The sequence below is a fragment of the Dipodomys merriami genome, unplaced genomic scaffold (assembly GCF_024711535.1).
Source record: "Dipodomys merriami isolate MVZ:Mamm:240054 unplaced genomic scaffold, mDipMer1.0.p SCAF_2, whole genome shotgun sequence".
Classification (NCBI taxonomy): Eukaryota; Metazoa; Chordata; class Mammalia; order Rodentia; family Heteromyidae; genus Dipodomys; species Dipodomys merriami.
This window is the reverse complement of record NW_027203381.1, coordinates 88,760,082-88,782,291: the sequence shown is the minus strand read 5'-3', so window position 1 is coordinate 88,782,291 and position 22,210 is coordinate 88,760,082. Positions and strand designations below refer to the sequence as shown.

General features: G+C 38.4%; 1 protein-coding gene across 1 annotated transcript in view; it reads left to right on the top strand.

Annotated features, from left to right (window-relative positions):
* Nucleotides 1-21,182, top strand: part of LOC138832411 (transmembrane protein 45A-like) — a 40,738-nt gene extending 19,556 nt beyond the window's left edge. Inside the window, exons 3-8 of the mRNA XM_070030381.1 lie at nucleotides 859-1,005; nucleotides 10,091-10,283; nucleotides 11,798-11,983; nucleotides 13,762-13,946; nucleotides 15,679-15,824; nucleotides 20,588-21,182. Coding sequence (XP_069886482.1) covers nucleotides 964-1,005; nucleotides 10,091-10,283; nucleotides 11,798-11,983; nucleotides 13,762-13,946; nucleotides 15,679-15,824; nucleotides 20,588-20,600 — 765 coding nt within the window. The 5' untranslated portion in view covers nucleotides 859-963 and the 3' untranslated portion in view covers nucleotides 20,601-21,182. The remainder of the gene's footprint in view (nucleotides 1-858; nucleotides 1,006-10,090; nucleotides 10,284-11,797; nucleotides 11,984-13,761; nucleotides 13,947-15,678; nucleotides 15,825-20,587) is intronic.
* Nucleotides 21,183-22,210: the final 1,028 nt, after the last annotated feature.

Genomic DNA, 22,210 nt, shown 5'->3' with positions numbered 1-22,210 from the left:
GGAAGGGGTAACATAGTCCAAAAAGAAATGTACTCATTACCGAACTTATATAACTGTAACCCCTCTGTACATTACCTCTACAATAGCAATAAAATGTATTAAAAATAAAAAAGTGTATTTTCTATGTAATCATGTTTTGATTGTGTGAAAAGTGGTCTGAAATTTAAAAAGCTCTGTTTCTGTTGAGGATGGAGTAACATGATCAACTTTATCCTTTTACCTAAGACAACCACGCAAATCAGATAAAACAATTATTTTTGAAGCCCTGGCCAACAGGCAGTGAAGATAACTAAAAAATTGGAAGTAGACCATGGTCACTGCTCTCCTGCTCAGTGTCCAGGGAGATTGAATCCCATCTGAGTGGATTAAGTGATGTAGGAATGTAGACTGGATGCAAATCAGTTTTATCTAGGTTACCATGTTCTTCCCTTAGATATGGTCATTTCCAGTATGTAACAATGCAACAACAGTTAGATGCAAGACAGAGTAAGTTTATTACTGTAGATTGTATGGAGATTGCAGACACTGGCATGAGTACAACGCCCAGAGAGAAATGTGAGTGGGAGGAGGCAAGTGACTTTTCCAGGCCCTGGCAAGGCTGGTGCTTGTAAACTGAAGGCTTGATCAGTAAGCAGCACCTGTGCTTGGCAGCACCTCTGCCGTACTTGTGACCAGAGGAGAACTTGTGTAAAGATAAAACCTGGGTAAGTTTTAATGCTATTCTGTGTCTTCTCACTATCCTTTGACATTGTCTTTGTTTTACTAGTTGCTTCTGTCACATACTCAGATGTGTGTGTGTGTTTGTGTATGAAACTGACTGCATGATGTTAATTTTAGCCTGCTGTTTTCTTTTTCCAGAAAAGCCTAACACTAAGAAGAAAGATAAAAACTGGACTTTAGCTGATTTTTCTTATCCCTGCCACTTCAGCCTTAAAGAGTTTTGCACTACTGAAGCTAATCAAAATGAATAATTCAGAACATACAATTGGAGTGAATTCCCCAAAGGTTAGTTTATTATTTCTGGATTGACTTTAAGCTTTCTACTTTTTTCTCCCTTCCTTCTTTTCTTCTCTTTCTTTTTGTTTTCCTTCTTTCCTTCTGTTTGTTCTGAAGTTCTTTCAGTCTTTTTGAGACACTGACTCAGTTGTGAGCTGACCTCCAGCATGTGACCTTTTTTCCTTAGGCCTCTGAGTGCTGGGATTATAGGCATGCATTATTATGTCTAGGTCTGAAGTAACTCTTGGTTTGATAATGCAGAAATAACAAGAATGTTTGATTCATAAAGTGCCCAGGCCCAGAGTTCAGGCCCCACAACTGGATTCCCCCCCCCCAAAATATGGAAATTATGACTCTCACAACCAATATGGGTTCCTTTTCAGCCTGCTGAAGAGGGTTGAACTGATTTTTGACAAAGCTCAGTAGCTTAATTCTGACAGAATTATTTTTTTGGGGTTTGGTCGTGGGGCCTGAACTCTGGGCCTGGGCGCTGTCCCTCAGCTCTTCAGCTCAAGGCTAGCACTCTATCACTTGAGCCATAGTGCCACTTTCAGCTTTTTTCTTTTTGCTTATTTGGTGCTGAGGAATCGAACCCAGGGCCTCATGCATGCAAGGCAAGCGCTCTACCGCTGAGCCACCTTCCCAGCCCCTCTGACAGAAATTTTATGGAAATGAGATTTCATTTTATATTAAGATCTGTCAATGTGGATATGGGAATTCAGTCAAGAAAAGAAGAGTTAATTTTTCCCCCTATCCTTGAACCTGGGCCTGAGTGCTGTCCCTAAGCTCCTTTTGCTCAAGGATAGCACTCTGCCACCTGAGATACAGCACTACTTTCAGCTTTTTCTATGATTAATTGGACATAAGAGCTTATAGACTTCTCTTCCCTGGTTGGCTTTGAACTACGATCTTCGAATCTCAGTCTTCTGAATAGCTAGGATTCCAGGGATAAGCCACGGGTGCCTGGATAAAAGATGTTAACTGTGCAGCTGATAAGTCTTGTGCAGAAAGACTAGTCAAACCACCATAGAAAGGAGTTAAAATGATCAGTCAAAGAAAGCATTGTAACTACAAACTTACACATGATAATGCATACTGTGAAGATAACTTTCTGTGTGGGAAGAAAACAGGAAGATTTAATTTAGATATGATGAGAGTAAAGAAAGCCTCGTGAGAAAGAGGCATTAGTGCTGAACTATGAGAGAGCCTCTTCCTACACAGAAGTTCTAGGAATATGTGAAACCAGCATTTCAAGAGAGAAAACAGCCTTGCAGAGAATAAATATTTAGTGAATATACCCAGAATCAATCCCAAGTTCAACAGCTGGGAAACCTAACGTCTCCCTGACTTTTTGAGGCCTATGCTGTAGTGAGGAGACAGCTAAGGATCTGAGGGTGCATGAAGTAGCACAAACTGATGATGGGGGAAATCTTTCCCTCTTTTTTTTTTTTTTTTAATCTTTGCATCTTAGTGCCAGCAGAGACCACAGCCCTGACCACGAAGGTCTGTACGGTGGATCTATTTCTCCTTCCAATGGATAGGAGATAATAATCTCTTTACTTCTTGGTTCTCACTGTCCTGTTCCGGCTCAGACTCATCCCCACAGAAATGAGCGTATGCCATCACCTCTTAACAGGTTTTATTGCCTGTAGCCTCTTTATTCCTTTGATATATCTTACCTGACTGACAAGGTAATCTTCCTGAAATACCATTTAGAACAGCAACTTCCTCAGTCCAAAACTTTTCCCAGCACCATGCTGGCAGAGGAGCAGCTTATTGGGAGGTGCTTACACATTCCCTTCTTTTATTGGGTGGTGCTTGCACATTTCCTTCTTTACCTTTTCCTTTCAGATTAGAAACATGGCCAGGACCCAACCTCCTTAGCTGATATTCAGGAATATCTTCTCTGTCATTCAGACATTGAGGGCATTGTCTTGTAGGGATGGGTGAGATCCTTCATAGACCTAAATGAGTCACAGAGTCGGAAGCCCCATTGTGTTTCCTCAATTTTTGTTCTCAGATTCGGTTTCATTATTAAGTACTCAGACTCTCTTGCTGTCAGACTTGAATTCAACAACAGGTCTGTCATTAACTCTGGAAATCTTTTCTATAAATTATTAGTCTTCTTTAAACCTTAATTTCCTCATCTGTTAATTCCAGGAGGCTCATTGCAATTGTATGAGTGAAGTTTGGATTATAAGAAACACCTTATACAAATATTTAATAAGTACCTAGCCTATAATGAGCCTTGAGTCCATATTTCTTAATTAAATCATTCATAAGCTATATGTGTATTGATAAATAGAGTTTCAGCGGATGACTTCTGACTTGCCTTTTTTGCATCCCTAAGATCAGTTAGTAGTTTTCCTCTAAGTATTGTTTTTGGAGAGTGTTCCAAACCACCACTTTAATTAGTGGTGGTGCTGGCTGAAAACACTGGATTAGGAATACTGAATTTTAATGTCAAGGAGCTGGATGGGAACTTCATAGACTAAAATAGACTCAAGAAAGTTAGTTGAAAATCTTCTGTGGGTCCTCTAGTTTTGCACAGCCCTCTGGTTTTTTCTTTCTTTCTTTCTTTCTTTTTTTTTTTTACATATATCACAAAGACATGTAGTTGCTGGGTTATGACTTTCTTTTTGTTTTTTGTTTTTTTGTTGTTGGCCATGGGGCTTGAACTCTGGGCTTGGTTGCTATCTCTCAGCTCTTCAGCTCAAGGTGAGTGCTCTACCACTTGAGCCACAGTCCCACTTCCTTTTGGTTGTTCTTTATTGGCCATTTGTTTTGTTTTCCTTTTAATTAAAAATAGTAGAAGGTCTTAAAGCTGGGGCACTGGAGAGTAGGTTCTTAGTGTTCTAGTCCCATTTCATAAGGTCCTTCACAGACTTAAATGAGTCACAGAGTTGGCAGCTTCATTGTGTTTCCTCAGTTTTTGTTCTAGGATTTGATATCATCAGGCTCATTGTTAGAATGAGAAGAAAACCTGAGCTCTTCTCCTTTTAGATTCTATGTAAAACAGGTGAACCATAAAGAATTTTGCTGTTTTATTTGGCAATTAAAATCTTCAAGATCTAAAATAATGGTAGCACTGGCAAAGTCACAATGCCTTGAATAATCTTTTTGCATATATCAATTGTAAAAATGCTGAATTTCATGATAACATTTTAATACATGTGCACAATTTACAGTGATCCTATTTATCTCTTATCGGTTTCTTTTGTTCTCTCCCTTCCCATTTGCTACTTCTCCTTCTTACTTCCAAGTCCTTCCTCTACCCTCCCCATTCCTGGGGCTTGAACTCAGGGCTTGAGTGCCCTGAGCTATTGTGCTCAAGGATAGTGCTTTACCACTTTGATCACAATTCCATTCCAGCTTTTTGTGGTCAATTAGAGATAAGAGTCTCATGGACTTCTTGCCCTGACTGAATTTGAACTGCAGTGTTCAGAGCTCAGTCTCTTGAGTTGCTAGGATTACAAACGTGAGCCACAAGCATCCAGTCTTTCATGTCTTTGTAAAACAATTACATATAGGAGAAAGCATTCAATATTTGTCTGTGTTTTTGAGTTTGGCTTATTTTACTTAACATGATGATCTCTAGTAGTTCCATCAATTTTGTTCCATATAATTTTGTTCTTTATGTAAACTAATACTTTATTGCCCATAGATACCACACTTTCTTTATGCATTTATCTATTGACAGATATACGGGCTTGGAAACTGTAGATAGTATATATACAATATAACATGGATAGTTCCAGCACCAGTACAAAAAGTTATTTTGGAGTTAACATACATTTGCAGTATGAGAAATATTCATGGTAATTTCTACCAAGAGTGAATAAGGGCTCCTTCCTCCCTCCCACATCCTTACCAGTATTTATTGCTTTTTGTCTTCGTGATAATATTCATTTTGACTTGTGTGAGATGATAGCATGATGTAGGGTTTTTTTTGGGGGGAGGGTCCATTTGTGGGGCCTGAACTCTGGGCCTGGGCGCTGTCCCTCAGCTCTTCAGCTCAAGGCTAGCACTCTACCACTTGAGCCACAGCACTACTTCCGGCTTTTTTTTCTTTTTGTTTATGTGGTGCTGAGGAATCGAACCCAGGGCCTCATGCATGCAAGGCAAGCGCTCCACCACTGAGCTACCTTCTCAGCCCATGATGTAGTTCTTTTTTTGGGGGGGGGGTGATCTGGTCGTGTGGCCTGAACTCTGGGCCTGGGCGCTGTCCCTCAGCTCTTCAGCTCAAGGCTAGCGATCTACCACTTGAGCCACAGTGCCACTTCCGGCTTTTTTCTTTTTGCTTATGTGGTGCTGAGGAATCGAACCCAGGGCCTTGAGCATGCAAGGCAAGCGCTCTACCACTGAGCCACCTTCCCAGCCCCCCATGATGTAGTTTTAATTTGCATTTCCTTATGTTGAATGCCACATGTTGAATTGGCCATTTATAGTTATTTTGGAAATTGTCTATTCAATCCATTTCCCTACTTATTGAGAGAGTTGTTCTTTCTGTGTTTACTTTTTTAAGTTCTTTGCATATTTTGGATATTAATTTCTTATCATATGAATAGCTGAAGAAAATTTTTCTCTCATTCTTTAGTCATCTCTTCATTCTGGAAAATTATTTTCTTTCTTGCATAGAAACTTTAGTTTGATGCAGCCTTATTTGTCATTTCTTCCCATGACTTCCTGAGCACATGGAATCCTACTAAGAATGTCTTGTGTATGTTTGCGTATTGAAATGATTTCCTGTAGCAGTTTCAGGTTTAGGTATTAGATTTAGATCTTTGACCAATTTTGAGTTGATTTTTATACAGGATGAGAAGTCTTGTCTTAGTCTTTTACATGTTGATATCCAGTTTTCCCAGTAAACATTATTGAAGAGGTTGTCTTTTCTTTAGTGAATGTTTTTGGCAACTTATTGAGAATCAGATTGTTTTATTTTTTTGGATCTTCTATTTTATTCCATTGACCTATATTTCTGTTGTTGTGGCAGTATCATTTTAGTTTTTCTGACTATGTCTCTGTAAACTTGAAATTAGATATTATGCTACTTCAGCATTGGTCTTTTTGTTATGGATTGCTTTGACTATAGAGGACATTTTGTGCTTCTATGGAAATTTTAGATTTGTGTTTTCTATTTGTGTGAAGACTGTGATTGGAATTTTGATGGAAATTGCATTGAATATATATATGACTTTGGTAATATTTTAAAAAGTATTTTGTTGATACATGAACATTGGAAGTCTCATTTTCTGTTGTCTTCTACAATTTCTTCAGTGATTTTGTTCAGGATTAGTTATGGAGGTATTTCATCTTCTTGTTTAGTTTTATTGCTACATATTTAATTTTTAAGGCTATTATTAATAGGATTGTTTTACTGATTTCTTTCTCAAAATGTTCACTAATGGCATATAGAAATGCTACTGATTTTTGAATGCTGATTTTATATTCTCAGCTGAAAGTGTTTAAACATCTAAGAGCTTTCTAGTAAAGTCTAGGATCTTCTAAACACAAGATCATATCAACTGTCAATAGGAATAACTAGACTTCTTCCTTTCCTGTTTATATACATTTTATTTCTTTTTCCTGCCTTATTGCTCTGGCTAAGAATTCAAACATTATATGGAAAAAGTGGTAAAAGTGTATGTGTGTGTGAAAGAGTTTGGAGTCAAAGCATTTTTCCACTGATATTTCAAGAAAAGCCTGAGAGGCTATGCAGAGGTTTGCAGCAAGGACTCAGTTATCATACAGGGTACCTGGTAGGGAAATGCTGGTTACTAACTATATTACCTATACCAACAAAACATCTACACACACACACACACACACACACACACACACACACACACACACACACACCACAACAATAAAGTAACAACAAAACTATAATAAGGCCAGGTGCTCAGGAGGTACTCAGGAGGCTGAGATCTAAGGTTTGCAATTTGAAGCCAGCCCAGGCAGGAAAATCTGTGAGACTATATCTAATTAATCACAGAAAAAGCTGAAAGTGGCACTGTGGCTCAAGTGGTAGAGTGCTAGCCTTGACCAAAAGGAGCTCAGAGACAGTGCTCAGGCCCATAGTTGAAGCCCCAGGACTGGTTTGCCAGTGTTTTGACAAATCACAAAACCAGAACAACATTGGTGTTATTTTGCATTGGCTCACATTGACTCCTATAATTGAATTACTTATCAGTTACAAATATACCACTAATCTCTGTTTCTTCATCATGATGCCCTTGTCCAACCCCAAATAAAGGTGTATTTAGGGGAGTACTTACAACAGACAGGTTTTTTAGAGTAGGCAAACATCAGTGTTTAGGGAGTCTGATGCATAGACTTTCAACTTGATTTTCTTCAGTGGCATAGTTTACAAGGCCTCTCCCTCATTTCTTTCCTCCTTGACAGCCATTACATACCCTCATTTCCATCCTTGTTCAGGTAAATCTTCTGTAACCTTAGATTTCTGTCATCCATATGTCTCTCTGAAAAACTACTCTTCTCCCAATATCCCCTGCCTAACAACCTCAATTTCTTTTCATCTGATAGACAAGTGTTAAGATCATAAATGTTAACTGTAATGCTTTCAACAAAATCTGACCAGAAAAACAAATCCCAACAATATCAAACTGTCAACTGACTAATCAGTCAAGAACACAGACAATAATCTATTAGGAAGACTACAGCCTCTACCCCCCAAATTAAAACCAAAAGAGTTTCCAAATGGGCAGAACAAACCATAGAAATAAGAAAAATGGCAAGTCAAGGAAGCTTAATTCCCACAGAAAGTAACCAGACAATACAGCGGACAATGAAGACCTAGAGATATTTCTCAAAATGCTTTAAAAATACTGCTAATAAATATAATTAATGAAAAGATAGAAAACTTACACAAGGCAGTTAATAAGCAGTATGAGACTAAACAGACATTATTAGAATACATGGAGTCTACAAACTGAAAACCAAAAGAATTCCAAGGGAAGGAAAGACTCCAATGAAAAAAAAACAGTCACCCAACTAAAGGAAATGAGATTAGACATAGATGAACAAATCAAAGAAGTGATGCCCGTATATGACCAAAAGGAAAACTCCAATAAAGAGAAGCCATCAAAAATTACCAATTAGAAGACAGAGAAATTAAAAAAGTAGGAAGTCTTGACAGCAGAATAGATGATATAGAAGACAGTATTAGAGATTCAAGACAGATTAGATATAATAGGAAATAAGAGAAATTATTCAGAACAAATGCAAGAAAGAGGAAATGAGCTTGCAAGAACTTTAGGATTCAGAAGACCTAATTTAAGACTGATAGGTACTTTGAAGGGAGAAGAGAAGGAAACTAAAGGTATAGGAAACATATTCAACAGAATTCTAGCAGAGAGCTTCTTGAACATCCAAAAAGATAGGCCCATTCAAATATAAGAAGGCTTTAGAACTCCCAACGGACCAGACAAGAATAGAACATTCCATCAACAGATTGTAATATGGATAGGCTCAATAGAGACCAAGGAAAGCAACCTTAAAGTTATCAGAGAGAAAAGCTTGATTACTTGTAAAGGAAAACCAGTCAGAATACCTACAGAGCTTTCCTGTGACCCAGTAATTCCACACCTGGGCATTTAGCCAACAGACCAAAACCACACTAAAGCTACCAGCACATCCATGTTAATTGCAGCATTGTTTACCATAGTCAAGATATGGAATCAACCTTAAAGTTATCAGAGAGAAAAGCTTGATTACTTGTAAAGGAAAACCAGTCAGTATACCTACAGAGCTTTCCTGTGACCCAGTAATTCCACACCTGGGCATTTAGCCAACAGACCAAAACCACACTAAAGCTACCAGCACATCCATGTTCATTGCAGCATTGTTTACCATAGTCAAGATATGGAATCAACCTTAAAGTTATCAGAGAGAAAAGCTTGATTACTTGTAAAGGAAAACCAGTCAGAATACCTACAGAGCTTTCCTGTGACCCAGTAATTCCACACCTGGGCATTTAGCCAACAGACCAAAACCACACTAAAGCTACCAGCACATCCATGTTCATTGCAGCATTGTTTACCATAGTCAAGATATGGAATCAACCTAGATACCCTTCAGTGGATGAATGCATAAAAAAAAAATCTGGTATAGTCACACAATGGAATTCTATGCTTTTATAAGAAAGAATGATACTGCACCATTTGTAAGGAAATGGAAAGACTTGGAAAAAATTGTATTAAGTGAAGTAAGCCAGACCTAAAGAAAAATAGGCTGCATGGCTTTCCTCATTTGTGGTAACTAGAACGTGCCTATAAATCTACAAGTAGGAAGTGGCGCTGTAGCTCAAGTGGTAGAGCGCTTTCCTTGAGCTGAGGAGCTGAGGGACAGCGCTCAGGCCTGGAGTTCAAGCCACATGACCAACAACAACAACAAAAAATCTAAAAAAATAAATCTACAAGTAAACACAATGAATGGTAAAAGACAAAAAATTACAGGTGGACATGATCAATTAAATAGGACTCTGAACATTCACACAGTGAAACCAAAGGAAGATATTCTTAGGAGAGGATTACAATGGCTCAATAGCTATGTGTATATGATCATATAATATGTTTATTGAAATGATAAGAGTTTTTTGTTTTTTTTGCCTTTTTTGTTTGTTTCTTTTTTTTTTTTTTTTTGGGTCCGGTCGTGGGGCCTGAACTCTGGGCCTGGGCACTGTCCCTCAGCTCTTCAGCTCAAAGCTAGTGTTCTACCACTTGAGCCACAGCGCCACTTCCAGCTTTTTTCTTTTTGCTTATGTGGTGCTGAGGAATCGAATCCAGGGCCTTGAGCATGCAAGGCAAGCGCTCTACCACTGAGCCACCTTCCCAGCCCTTGTTTGTTTCTTTCAGTTATGAAGGTTATTATTATTATTAAAGATTCCATGTAAAACACATGACCCAGTAAGTTTTAGTGAGTATTTAATATTTTATTGGAATTGCTGGCATCATACTAAGGTCATAGTGTACCCATAATCATCAGAATATAATGTATTCTTTGGGGACAAGAGATATTTTGCCTATGTTCCAGAAATGAAATGCCTATCTTCTGCATATTTTTATCTCTGTAGGTCAAGGGTAGTTTTGCAGGTCATGCTCTCCCTGGAGCAATCGTTTTTACCCTGGGTTTTTGGTGGTATATAAAGATTCTTTTGATGTATATATACAAAAAGCAAACACGGACCTGCTACATTCGTTATAAAGCATTCTTCCAGAGAGCAGAAATTTTGGAAGGAATTATAAGCCTGTGCATTATCTTAACTGGTAAGTGGAAAATTTTTGTTTTTTGTGTGTGCATAGATTAGACTCAATATAAAAAATGACTACAAATATTTTCATATTCAAAATATCTCTTAATATGTATCTAATTGTAATTGCCACCAGATATAATTTGTTAAGAAAATAATAATGCCTCATGTTTAAACAAAGGATTGTTCTTTAATGAGTTAGAGTATTTAATTTCCCTACCAAGTGAAGGTGAATTCGATTTTAGAATTGGTTTTAGAATTGGTTTTAGATTTTAGAACCTCTGAAGCACTCTCATAACAAATTTTTCTGATAACTGAATGAACCCTAATTTAAATCATTTTTCAAATAATACCAAAATGATTAAATGATTGTAGAAAATATTTACTAGTAAATCACTGTGGATAGGCTGTAGACTGGTCAGGGCACTCATCCTTTTCTGTTTCTTCTTTCTTTCTTTTGCTCTTCCTTCTTTTCTTTCCCTTTTCCCCTTTTTCTTTCCCTCCCTTCCTTTCCTTCTTTCTCTCTTTCACTTCCTTCCTCCTTCCCTTTCTTTTCTCTTTCCTTTCCTTCCTTCCCTCCTTCCTTTCTTCCATCCTTCGATCCCCCCTCCCTCTCTCTCTCTTTCATTTTATGCCAGTTATAAGGCTTGAACTCAGGACCTAGTTACTCTCCCTGAGCTTTTCTGCTCAAGGCTAGAAGTCTACCACTTCTGGCTATTTGGTAGTTAATTGGATAAAAGAGTCTCATGAACTTTCCTGCCTGGGCTGGCTTTGAACTGCAATACTCAGACCTCAGCATCCTGAATAGCTAGATTATAGATGTGAGCCACCAGCACCTGGCTTCTCTTGCTTTCTGACTTGGTTAAGGAGGTTAGATGAGTCCAGGTAATTTCTGAATCATAATCATTGCCTTTGAAAATTCTTCAAAAAATTCTGTATTTTAGAGTTCTATTAGAAATTTTCCTTCCAGTATTCAAATTAGATTTTTCTCATGCTTTATTAATGGAAATAGATTTTCATTGACCCTGAATTACAGATCAACTGTCTCCAAAGAAAATAATTTCCTTATCAATTTCTATAGGTTAGCAAATAAGTTATCATCTCTAAGAAAGTTAAACTTTTTGTATAACTGTCTAAATCATGTGGTGTATCTATCTAGGCCTCTCCAGTTATCCTCAATTGAGTCAAAGCAGAATTTCAGAGCTTTGATCAGATAAGAAGGATAACTCCTTATCTTGTGGCAGCTATGCAATGATGTAGAACTTAGGAAGGAAGTAACTATCCTTTATTATACTGACTCATAAGCCTAATTCCTTAAATAATTCAAAATGTAATTTAATCATTAGATTGGAATTGGTAGTTGAACTAAAATCAACTGCATTGAAGATCTGAAATAGCCAAGAGAGAGGAATCTGGCTCATAAGAGGATGATAGATTGGAAAAACTTCAAGCGTATCCTCCTACATCTTCATGTAATCCTAGGTAAGTTTATGGAGAAAGTTATTCATGCTGTCTTCTGTTCTTGTACAGGTGTAATTGTTCTACAGATCAAGGCTGTAAAAGAAGACCAGTGGCTCCGATTCCTGCGCTTTCATCATTTAACTATCTATCTCTTCATTGGTTTGTGGGCAGTGACCAACATCTTATGCTTCAGCACCAGGTCAATTCCAGTCTCCTTAACCAAATTAATGTTGGCAAATGCCTTTCTTGTGACTGGTAAGTATGAGTAACTATTCTTCATTAGCCAATATTTGTATAGCCCTTTATAACAGTTTATCTTTACTGCAGCTTTGATTGATAATTCTGTATATCTTGGCCATGATGAGATACTTGGATATTCTAAGCAGAATGCTGAAAATCTTTCTTCCCTATTAATAGAAGTATACAAATAACAATTTTTCACTATGCTTTTTTTCACATTATATTTATCTTAAGAAAGAAATACTAACAGTTCTTACCAATCTCCCTGGATATTATCATTGTTCTCACATTTGACAATGAAAACTGAACTCAGAACAATGGATATCTTGTAATGAGGCAACTACTTACAACAGGACACCTTCCACTATCTGCTCACAAGCTTTCAGAATACTGAGAGAGTAAAATTGTCCCAATATATGATGGGTAGAGTCTAAAAGTTTCATTCACATCAAAACATAAGGTCTTTATTTTCTTTATTTTTAGACTTTCATGAAAAAAAACTCTGTGTGTGTGTGTGTGTGTGTGTGGTGTGTGTGTGTGTGTGTGTGTGGTGTGTGTGTGTGTGTGTGTGTGTGTGTGTGTGTGTGTGTGTGTGTGTGTGTGCTTGTCCTGAGGCTTAAATCAGGGCCTGGGTGCTATTGCTGAGCATTTTCACTCAAGGCCACGGCTCTACAACTTGAACTTCAGCTCCAGTTCCAGCTTTTCAATGATTAACTGGAGATGAGTCTCACAGACTTTCCTGCCCAGGCTGGTTTTAAACCTCCATCTTCAGATCTCAGCCTCCGAAATAGCTAGGATTGTAGATGTGAGCCACTAGCCCTGGCAGAAGTATGTTTTTGGTTTTTTTTTTTTTTAAAGAAATTCTTATTATAATGGTGATGTACAGAGGGGTTATAGGTACATAAATCAGGTAATGAGTACATTTCTTTTTTGGACAATATCACCACTTCCCTCTCTGTCTCTCCAGTTTTTCCTTCTGTGCCAACCCACAAATTGTTTAGTTTATTTTCAACATAGTGTGTAGTCAGTATCAATGCTGCATTTATTCACCCTTTGTCTCTCCATTTCTGTGCCCTACCTCACCTTCCCAAAGACAGAAAAATGAACAAATAAGACAAAAAGAAAAGAAAACAAAAACAACAAAAAATCTCTTGTTTTTATTTCCTGGAGTTCATTTTGATAAATGTTATTTATATGATCAGAGACACATAGACAGCATACCTTTGTATTTCTCCCCTAAGAATATCCTCCTTTGGTCTCACTGTGTATGAATGCCTGCCTAGAGTCCTGTATAATTTAGCATGTCCTGGTCATTTTAGATCTAGCTTCTACATATGAGAGAAAACATTTGCCATTTTTCTCTCTGAGCTGGACTTACCTCACTTAAAATAATTTGTCCTGGGTCCATCCATTTCCCTAAAAAGGGACATAATATTATTCTTTCTGATGTAAAATTCCCTTGTGTATAGGTATCACAGTTTTTTTTTTTTTTGATCCACTCATCTGTTGTAGGCAATCTGGGCTATGGAAATAAAGATTGGGGCATGGAGGAGGAAATTAGATTTTAAGAATTATATTGTACAAATCAGTGATGAATTTAAGAATGTAAATGTGTATATATATATTACTGTGGAAATCAGTGGGACTTGTTTTTTTTTAAATTGTGACTGTATACAAAATCTGCACAGAGAAAAACAGAGGAGCATTTGATTTCACTGAAGTAATAATAATAAAAATGATCATGATAATAATAGTAATAATAATATCAACATTATTTTCCCCTTATCTATTAGCTTTTATCTTCTACAACCACAATCATGGCCAAAAAATGGTGGACAGCCTTTTGCATCAGCTGCAAAGCGTGGCTACCTTTTTGGCAGGCTTGGTTTCTTTCATAGAGCTCCTTATTAGGAAAAATATAATGCTGAAGATTCTGTGGACAAGTTTTGTCCTACTACAGGGAAGCTGGCTGTGCCAGGTAGGCCTCTGGATAACATACCTGGTGTCTCCTACATGTAACATGTCTCCTCATTTGGAGGAACCTACTGCTATAGATTCCAGAGACTTCCCTCTGGACTGTGGAGATTCTTTGACGCGCAGTGACCTTACTTGTAGGTGTTAGAGCAGCTGGGCAGAAAGCAGAATGTGTACATCTTTATCACATACCTGATCCTTCTGAGCTGATGCTTTGTCAGAAGCAGTTCCTGATGGTAAAATACCTTTTAACCTTAACGGGTAGAGAGCTTGAGAAATATAGAAAAGGCATGAAAGTGACAAAGCTATCATTTATTGAGAAACTAGTAATGTGAGCCACTGTATTTTTTTTTTGCACATTTTATTTTACTCTGTTTTTACCATAATCCATAAGTCAGGCCTTATCATTTCTAAAGTTTTTTTTTGGATCTGTTCGTGGGGCCTGAACTCTGGGCCTAGGCACTGTCCGTCAGCCTTTCAGCTCAAGGCTAGCACTCTACCACTTGAGCCACAGTGCCACTTCTGGCTTTTTTTCTTTTTTGCTTATGTGGTGCTGAGGAATCGAACCCAGGGCCTCAGGCATGCAAGGCAAGCGCTCTACCACTGATCCAACTTCCCAGCCCCTCATTTCTAAATTATTGATGGGAAGAATTGTAGAGGCTGGGTTCCCACAACAATGGAACTAAAGTCTAAATCTGGAGACATTTTTAAGAGAGCCTACTGTCCAAGCTGTGTCATGGTGATCGCTGGCTGCTTATAGACAGCTTTATAGTGAGAGTCAGGAACAAAAGTCAGAGCAGAAAGATTTGAACTCATCTGACTTTCCACTGAGAAGAAAGACCTTGAGGGGTTACCTTTTCACACAGTACTGGATAGAGATATATTTTCCTATGTTCATCTACCAACATACTCAAATCACTTCAGTCATGATTGAAAGGACCCAGGTACTGCTTGGGCTGACAGTAGACCTTGTCATCATTCATATGGTTCTGGTTTTGTAGACATGTGGAGTGTTTGGGTTATAGAGGTTTCCACTGAGATTTCAAAATAAGGGAGGGTGACCAGAAAATATGCAGCATGAACAGAATCTCTGCAGACAGCTCCTGAAGGGGTGGGGTAGTGGTGGTGATGTGTGAAGCTTGAAAGGGTGAAACTCAAGATGTAATGGGGACACCAGGATGTTGGAGATGGTAAGAGTCTAGAATTTCTGCTGAGGAAAGATGCAGGCAATGAGCAGAGTCAGCCCAGGAGTAAGGCCATGTAGGCTGCATTCAACCAGGCCATGGGGTCACGACTGTCAAGCCCATTGGAGCTCAATCCATAACACCACGAGCCAGACACAGTTATAAGATTTATATTCAATATAGTTATAGGATATATTCAATGCTCTTGAATATAAATATTGAATATGTAGCTATTTACATACTTTAAAACTTTTTGTACTCTAAGAGAATGTGTAGAATGTAGACATCTACACATTTTCAAAGTCCACCTATCTCTAGAAATTACCACTACTCATATTTTGAATATTAATTACTAAAAGTTCTTAAATATGTTTCTAAAACTAAGACTTGATAGATTCTGTTTTTTACTAATAAATAAGGTAGAAAACCTTGATGTTTAATTAGTATACCACATAGGATGGGAGTTGTTTCAGGTGCAAAGGAGTTTGAAATGTACCATCTTTGAGAATGTGCTTAGTTATTTTAACACGTGCTTTTTGTTTTAAATTACAGGTGGGTTTTGTTCTGTATACTCCCACCGGAGGTCCCGCATGGGATCTGAATGATCACAGCAACAGCACGTTTCTTCTTATGTGCTTTTGCTGGCATTATGCATTTGCCTATGTCGTCATGGGAGTCGTTTATGTAGCTGTCACCTGGTGAGTTACTGCTTCTTCCTCATGGAGTGCCCTTCTTTGGTATATAATTATCAAGGCTCAATAATATTGAACTTAAAATTCCAAAGAGGATTTCATTGTTTGCCATCTCATAAGACTGGTTAGCATTGCAAAAAATTCTCTGCAAATGTGGACATTGCCAGTAAAAACGAATACATGCTGATTTAGTTAGAATAACTTATGGTGTGTGTGGTGTGGCGTGTGCTCTGATTCATACACTGATGACACAGTGTTCTGTCTCCATGTCTTCACGCATATTATTTTAGCTTCAGAGTGTCGGATGCTCTTTCTGCAGTAAGTTTTCCATTTATTCACATATACATGATTCCACTGTAGTTCTTCTAAGCCTGGATCCAATTTCTCGGAGTGCCATGAACTCTGAGAGTATGGCTAATTTGACCTTATTTAAAATTTCTGAAAGTTGAGGAATACCTTTTTTTTTTTTTTTTTCCTGTGTGTGCCTGTCCTGGGGCTTGAACTCAGGGCCTGGACTCTGTCCCTGACCTTTTCTTGCTCAAGGCTAGTAATCTGCCACTTGAACCACAGCTCTATTTCCAGCTTTTGGGTAGTTAATTGGAGAGAAGAGTCTCACAGACTTTCCAGCCTGGGCTGGCTTTGAGTCATGAGCCTTAGATTTCAGCCTTTTGAGTAGCTAGGCTTATAGTCGTAAGCCACAGGCACTTGAAATGCTTTTAGTAAGAAACATGGTATAACTTTTCACAGGCAGGTGAGGAGCAATAATACAGAACCTATAGTCTTAGCTCTGCTGTCTACTAGTTGTATGACATCAAGCCAATTACTTAACCATAGAGTAAAAGGTTGTTGCTTATAATATGTGAATCATAATATGCAATCAGATCATGAATTTATGAAGACATAAATCACAATAAATGTCATTGCCCACTTGTGTTTGCTGTCTTTCTCTTCTTAATCACTTTTAGTTATTAAAAAAAAGACTTGGTTGTTACCCTGCCAATGATGAATGAGTCCTATAATTAGACATAATTTGGCAATTAAAACACAGTGCCATAAGTGGATTTACTAGAATAATAAAGCTGTATTGGAAGTTTGTTTATTTATTTATTTTTGGGTCCGGTCGTGGGGCCTGAACTCTGGGCCTGGGCACTGTCCCTCAGCCCTTCAGCTCAAGGCTAGCGCTCTACCACTTGATCCATAGCGCCACTTCCAGCTTTTTTCTTTTTGCTTATGTGGTGCTGAGGAATCGAACCCAGGGCCTCAGGCATGCAAGGCAAGCGCTCTACCACTGAGCCACCTTCCCAGCCCTGTATTGAAAGTTTAAAGAAGTCTCCTTGCAATTGAAAGTTAAGGAGTAGCTTGAAAGATGAGCTAAAATAATAAGTGTGATCACAATTCCTTTCATTAATACCAAAGTGCAATGCCTTGACTGATTTCAATTTCCAGGCGTGATGGCTTCAGCACCTAATCTTCTATTTCAGTGCTGATTGAAATGTTCTGCTGTGATAGTGCTGTATAGCTAGTGTTCAATACTACTAGCTTCTGAAAACTTAAAATGTAGCTGTACCACATTAGTTTCAGTTAATCCAAATATCCATATATAGTATATAGGTAGTGGCTGCCATTCTACACATCTATAAACAAGTTCTCCAGATTCTTAGAATGAAGTCGCTGCTTCTCGGCAATATGGTATCTCAGCTCCTGCTGGAACCAGCTTTCTATGTCCTCTAGGTAATGTCTCCTGTTCTAGGCTCCTCTGTATTTTACTTCTTCTTTTTTTTTGGGGGGGTGAGGGGTCCGGTCGTGGGGCCTGAACTCTGGGCCTGGGCTCTGTCCCTCAACTCTTCAGCTCAAGGCTAGCGCTCTACCACTTGAGCCACAGTGCCACTTCCGGCTTTTTTCTTTTTGCTTATGTGGTGCTGAGGAATCGAACCTGGGACCTCATGCATGCAAGGCAAGCGCTCTATCACTGAGCCACCTTCCCAGCCCTATATTTTACTTCTAAGGCAGATCTTGTGCTAGAGCTCCAACCAAACAGACTATTCCCTTGCCTAGCTACCAGGTTTACCTGTCAGAGTTTGAGTCAGCTTACTGTGAAATGTAAGTTGCTTTGAGTGAATTGCTTGTTTTGCTATTCATCCTATTTCATTCCTTGAAAGTATCTGTGTGAGCTTATTAGAGCTGGCTGTGTCAGTAAGTGTAACTTGATCTCTCCCACTATTGTTCTAGGCTGACATCTGGCCCTGTCTCAGGGGTTGAGCAGTGTCTAAGAACATCTGTACCAGAATTCAAGGAAGTGTTTTAGTTCATGTCAGAGTCAAAGAAAGACTATTATTGCTTCCTATTTCAAAAACCTTCAAATTCCTACTGAATCCTTTAATTCACGTATAGTTCCCTAGAAACCACAACTTCAATTTTTTACTTTCTAACCTCTCTTCATTGTATGATGCATCATTCTAATCTTTTTGACCAGGCAATTTCCTCTACTTGACATATCTACATTAAATATGCATTTCCTTTTTTTGTGAATATTTTTGTGATTCTTCTAGCCTTCTTCATCTCTCCTTCTTGAGTTTTATAGAACGTTAGTTTCTATCAGACAATTTAAGAAGTCTATGAGACTTTTATCTCTAATTAAATTAGAAGGGGAGCTGGGTTCAAAGTGGTAGATCCTAACATTGAACAAAGGAGCTCAGGGACAGCACCTAGGTCCTGAGTTCAAGCCCCACAACCAAAATAAAATCCATATTTAGACCTGATTGATAGAGTCAGATGATTATTCCTATCTTAATTAACATTCCAAGAAGAAAAATACTCTATTGATTATAGTATTTCTATAAAACTCACATTTTCAAAAGTCCTTAGAACTCATATTTCATGACAATAAATAGAAACTGTTTGAAACAGTTAAATTGGAACAAGAATATATAATAATTCAAATATGATGGAATTAAAACTTGAAAATGTAAGAAATATATTTACAGGTACATATATTCATATGTATGCATTTTGTATGTTTTCCAGTTTTGTTTCTTAATTGCTCTTCAAAAAGTAAGACCAAGAAATGAGTGCTTTTGACCTGATGTTATATAAATTTAAGTGATAACTGAAAAATACCAGGGGTATTCAATATTATCATTCAGTGTGGTCAGATGGCTGGGTTATTCAGTCTTAAATTTCAGATTAAGGAATTTAAAAATCTTTTGATAGATTGTGATTCTAGAGTGGATGAATTACAAACCATTTCAGGATCAAACATTATATCAAAATTGGTTTGATACAACACAAATATTGCACAACTAAATTGGGGGTATGATTGCTCTAAGAATCTCCAACAGATGAAGCTGTACGTCTCAGCTTTCCCAGAACCATGATTCAAACATGCTTCATTCTATTCTGTGCCTGTGATTATGACGGTTTATTGGTATGGAAATTTTGTTACATTATTTATGTGTCACAAATAATTCTCTCATACGAAAGTCTTTCAAAAGCTCTTCCATGGGGGTAGTAAACATTCCAATTAGTAAATTCTGTTTGATAGAGAAGCTCAGTGATACTCGGCTTTCGTTTTAGCTGGGCTTATCACAGCCCGTAGATTCTCTTTTTGGTTCTAGGGATGATCAAACTTATCTCCTGAGACCTCATTGAATAATTATGTAATACATCTAAAAGTCATAATTTATCTGTTTACTTATATCCTTATTTATTTATTTATTTATTGGGGTCCGGTCGTGGGGCCTGAACTCTGAGCCTGGGCGCTGTCCCTCAGCTCTTCAGCTCAATGCTAGCGCTCTACCACTTGAGCTACAGCGCCACTTCCGGCTTTTTTTTTCTGCTTATGTGGTGCTGAGGAATCAAACCCAGGGCCTCATGCATGCAAGGCAAGCGCTCTACCACTGAGCCACCTTCCCAGCCCTTATATCCTTATTTAATCTGGAAAGATTTTCAAATAGTCCCAACCTTAAGGAATGATGGGCAAATACAATCATAATACTCAATGTATGTATGTGAAAATGGAGCCAGGTAACCTGACGAGATGAGTGAGATTGGGACAGATGTAGAGGGAGGAGATTGATGGAAGGGGTGACATTGGTCCAGATACACTGTACTTGAGCTCATGGGAGGGGGGTGCGTAGCTCATGTCTGCTTTTGTTTTGCTTTGTTTTGTTTTGTTTTTATATCCATTGTGGAGCTTGAACTCAGGGCCTGGGTGCTGTCCCCAAGCCTCTTCGTGCCCAAGGCTAGAGCGCTACCACTTCAGCCACAGCACCTCTTCTAGCTTTTGAATGGTTGAGATAAGAGTTTCACTAGGACTTTTTTTTGCCTGGGTTGGCTTTGAACCATGATCCTCAGATGTCAGCCTCCTGAGAAGCTAGGATTACAGGCGTGAGGTATCTCACGCCTGTAATCCTAACTGCTCAAAAGGATGAGATCTAAGAATCTCAGGAAAAAGTCTGAGAGACTCTTTTATCTCCATTTAACCACCAAAAATGCTATTGGTGGAGCTGTGGCTCACAGTAGGCTTGAGCAATAAAATCTTGGGGACAGTGCCCAGGCCAAACCTCAGGAAACCAAAATAAAAAAAGCATATTCATAAATTGACCTGTTGATAGAAACCTCCTTGTACAACTATTTAGAAATAATAAAAAAGAATTTACTCTTTTGGTTGCCACCCCTATTTACACAAACAATATCAAGTTTGTTGGACAATATTACTCTGTTTTTATTTCAGACATCATGTAACCAAAGGTGGTTTTATTTTCTCTCAGGCTGGCTAAATGAAGTATTAGGAATCCCTGTACCTCAGAATTTGGGCTTCTGAAAAATGCTGAAAGAGATAAAGAATCAGAAGAAGAGATGTGATTTCGATGGTCAGTCAGTATCTCTACAATAACCTTTTCTTTATAGCATTGTTCTTACTTAAGACTTTGTCTGCTGACCTTTTTTTGGAAAACTGGCTGAAGTTGACTTTGTACTGTTTGTATTTGCACTCTATTTTAAACAATTTGCTTTTCTTTCTTTCTTGTTAGGTTTTGAACACAGAGTCTTATGTTTTCTCAGTTTGCTTATTGGGCTGGTGCTCTACCCCTTGAGCCACACTTGTAGTCTGGCTTTTTGGTTGTTATTTTGGAGGTTATAGATATAAAATATGTTAATTTCAATGTTTTAATTTTTAGTTTTGGAAATATTTAGGATGACAAAGATCATTTTGCATATTGTGCACATTGTATTCTTCATTGGATTTTGAAAGAATATTGTATAGTTTTGTTCAAGGGACCTCAGCTTGTTTTCACTTGTAACTCAGTGAATATAGATGTGTACTGTTTAGTTTGTTACCACATGGGAAATAAATAAATGCATTTATCTTGGTAGCCTCAGATCTCTGGGTTTTATTTTAAGCACAGCTCACTCTTCAACAATTCAGTAAAGGGCTGTAAGATACAGTAATTCCTGTTTTTGTGCAGCCATCTCTCTAAGAGAGCATCAGTTTTCCCATGGGAAAAGTCCACCGGATGTCCTGCTGAGATGCATGACTTTTCTGAGAGGGGGGAAGAGATACTAGGATAAATGGCTGCAAAGCCATCAGAGACTGAGAAAGGAGAGTTGTGCTGCCATCTGTAAAAGTCCTTCCAACAAAAGGTAACAACCAGGATGCTAAGCAATTTCTACAATGATATGATAGGTACTCTACTGAAACTTCAAGACAGGGGATGTACAAGCTGCTGTGCAGCTAGATGGTGAGGGGACCCCTTCCGGTTTTGCTCATTGCTACTGCAGTGGAGAATTATCTTAAGAGGGACCATAGAGTCAAAATTTTTGGCCCAAAAGAGCAGAAAACCCAGTACTTTTGTATGTCCAACTCCCAAACACCTGTTAATCTCTATTGTTAAGCAAGGGACACACACACTGGACAGGTTCTGACTTGAATCCAGTTTTGTGGAGGTGTGAGGCATAATTGAGAGAGAAACAGAAGGTTCTTAGGAGCTGGGATTGAGAGCTGAGAAGAGGAGCAGATCAGCTTTGTGTAAACACCAGCAGTAAAAGCTATAGTATGGAGTCTGGTGGGAACAGGACATGCAGAATTACCTAGTACCCATAACCTTGCCATGTCACATACTGCTTTTATTTCTCTGCTTTCTATATTCTCAGAGTACCAGAAACACTGGGGAGAAATAGACACTCCTCTGGCATTTCTTTTTTTTTTTGTCGGTCGTGGGGCTTGAACTCTGGGCCTGGGCGTTGTCCCTCAGCTCTTCAGCTCAAGGCAAGCACTCTACCACTTGAGCTACAGCGCCACTTCTGGTTTTCTGGTGGTTTATTGGAGATAGGAGTCTCACGATCTCTCCTGCCGGGGCTGGCTTTGAACCATGATCCTCAGATCTCAGCCTCCT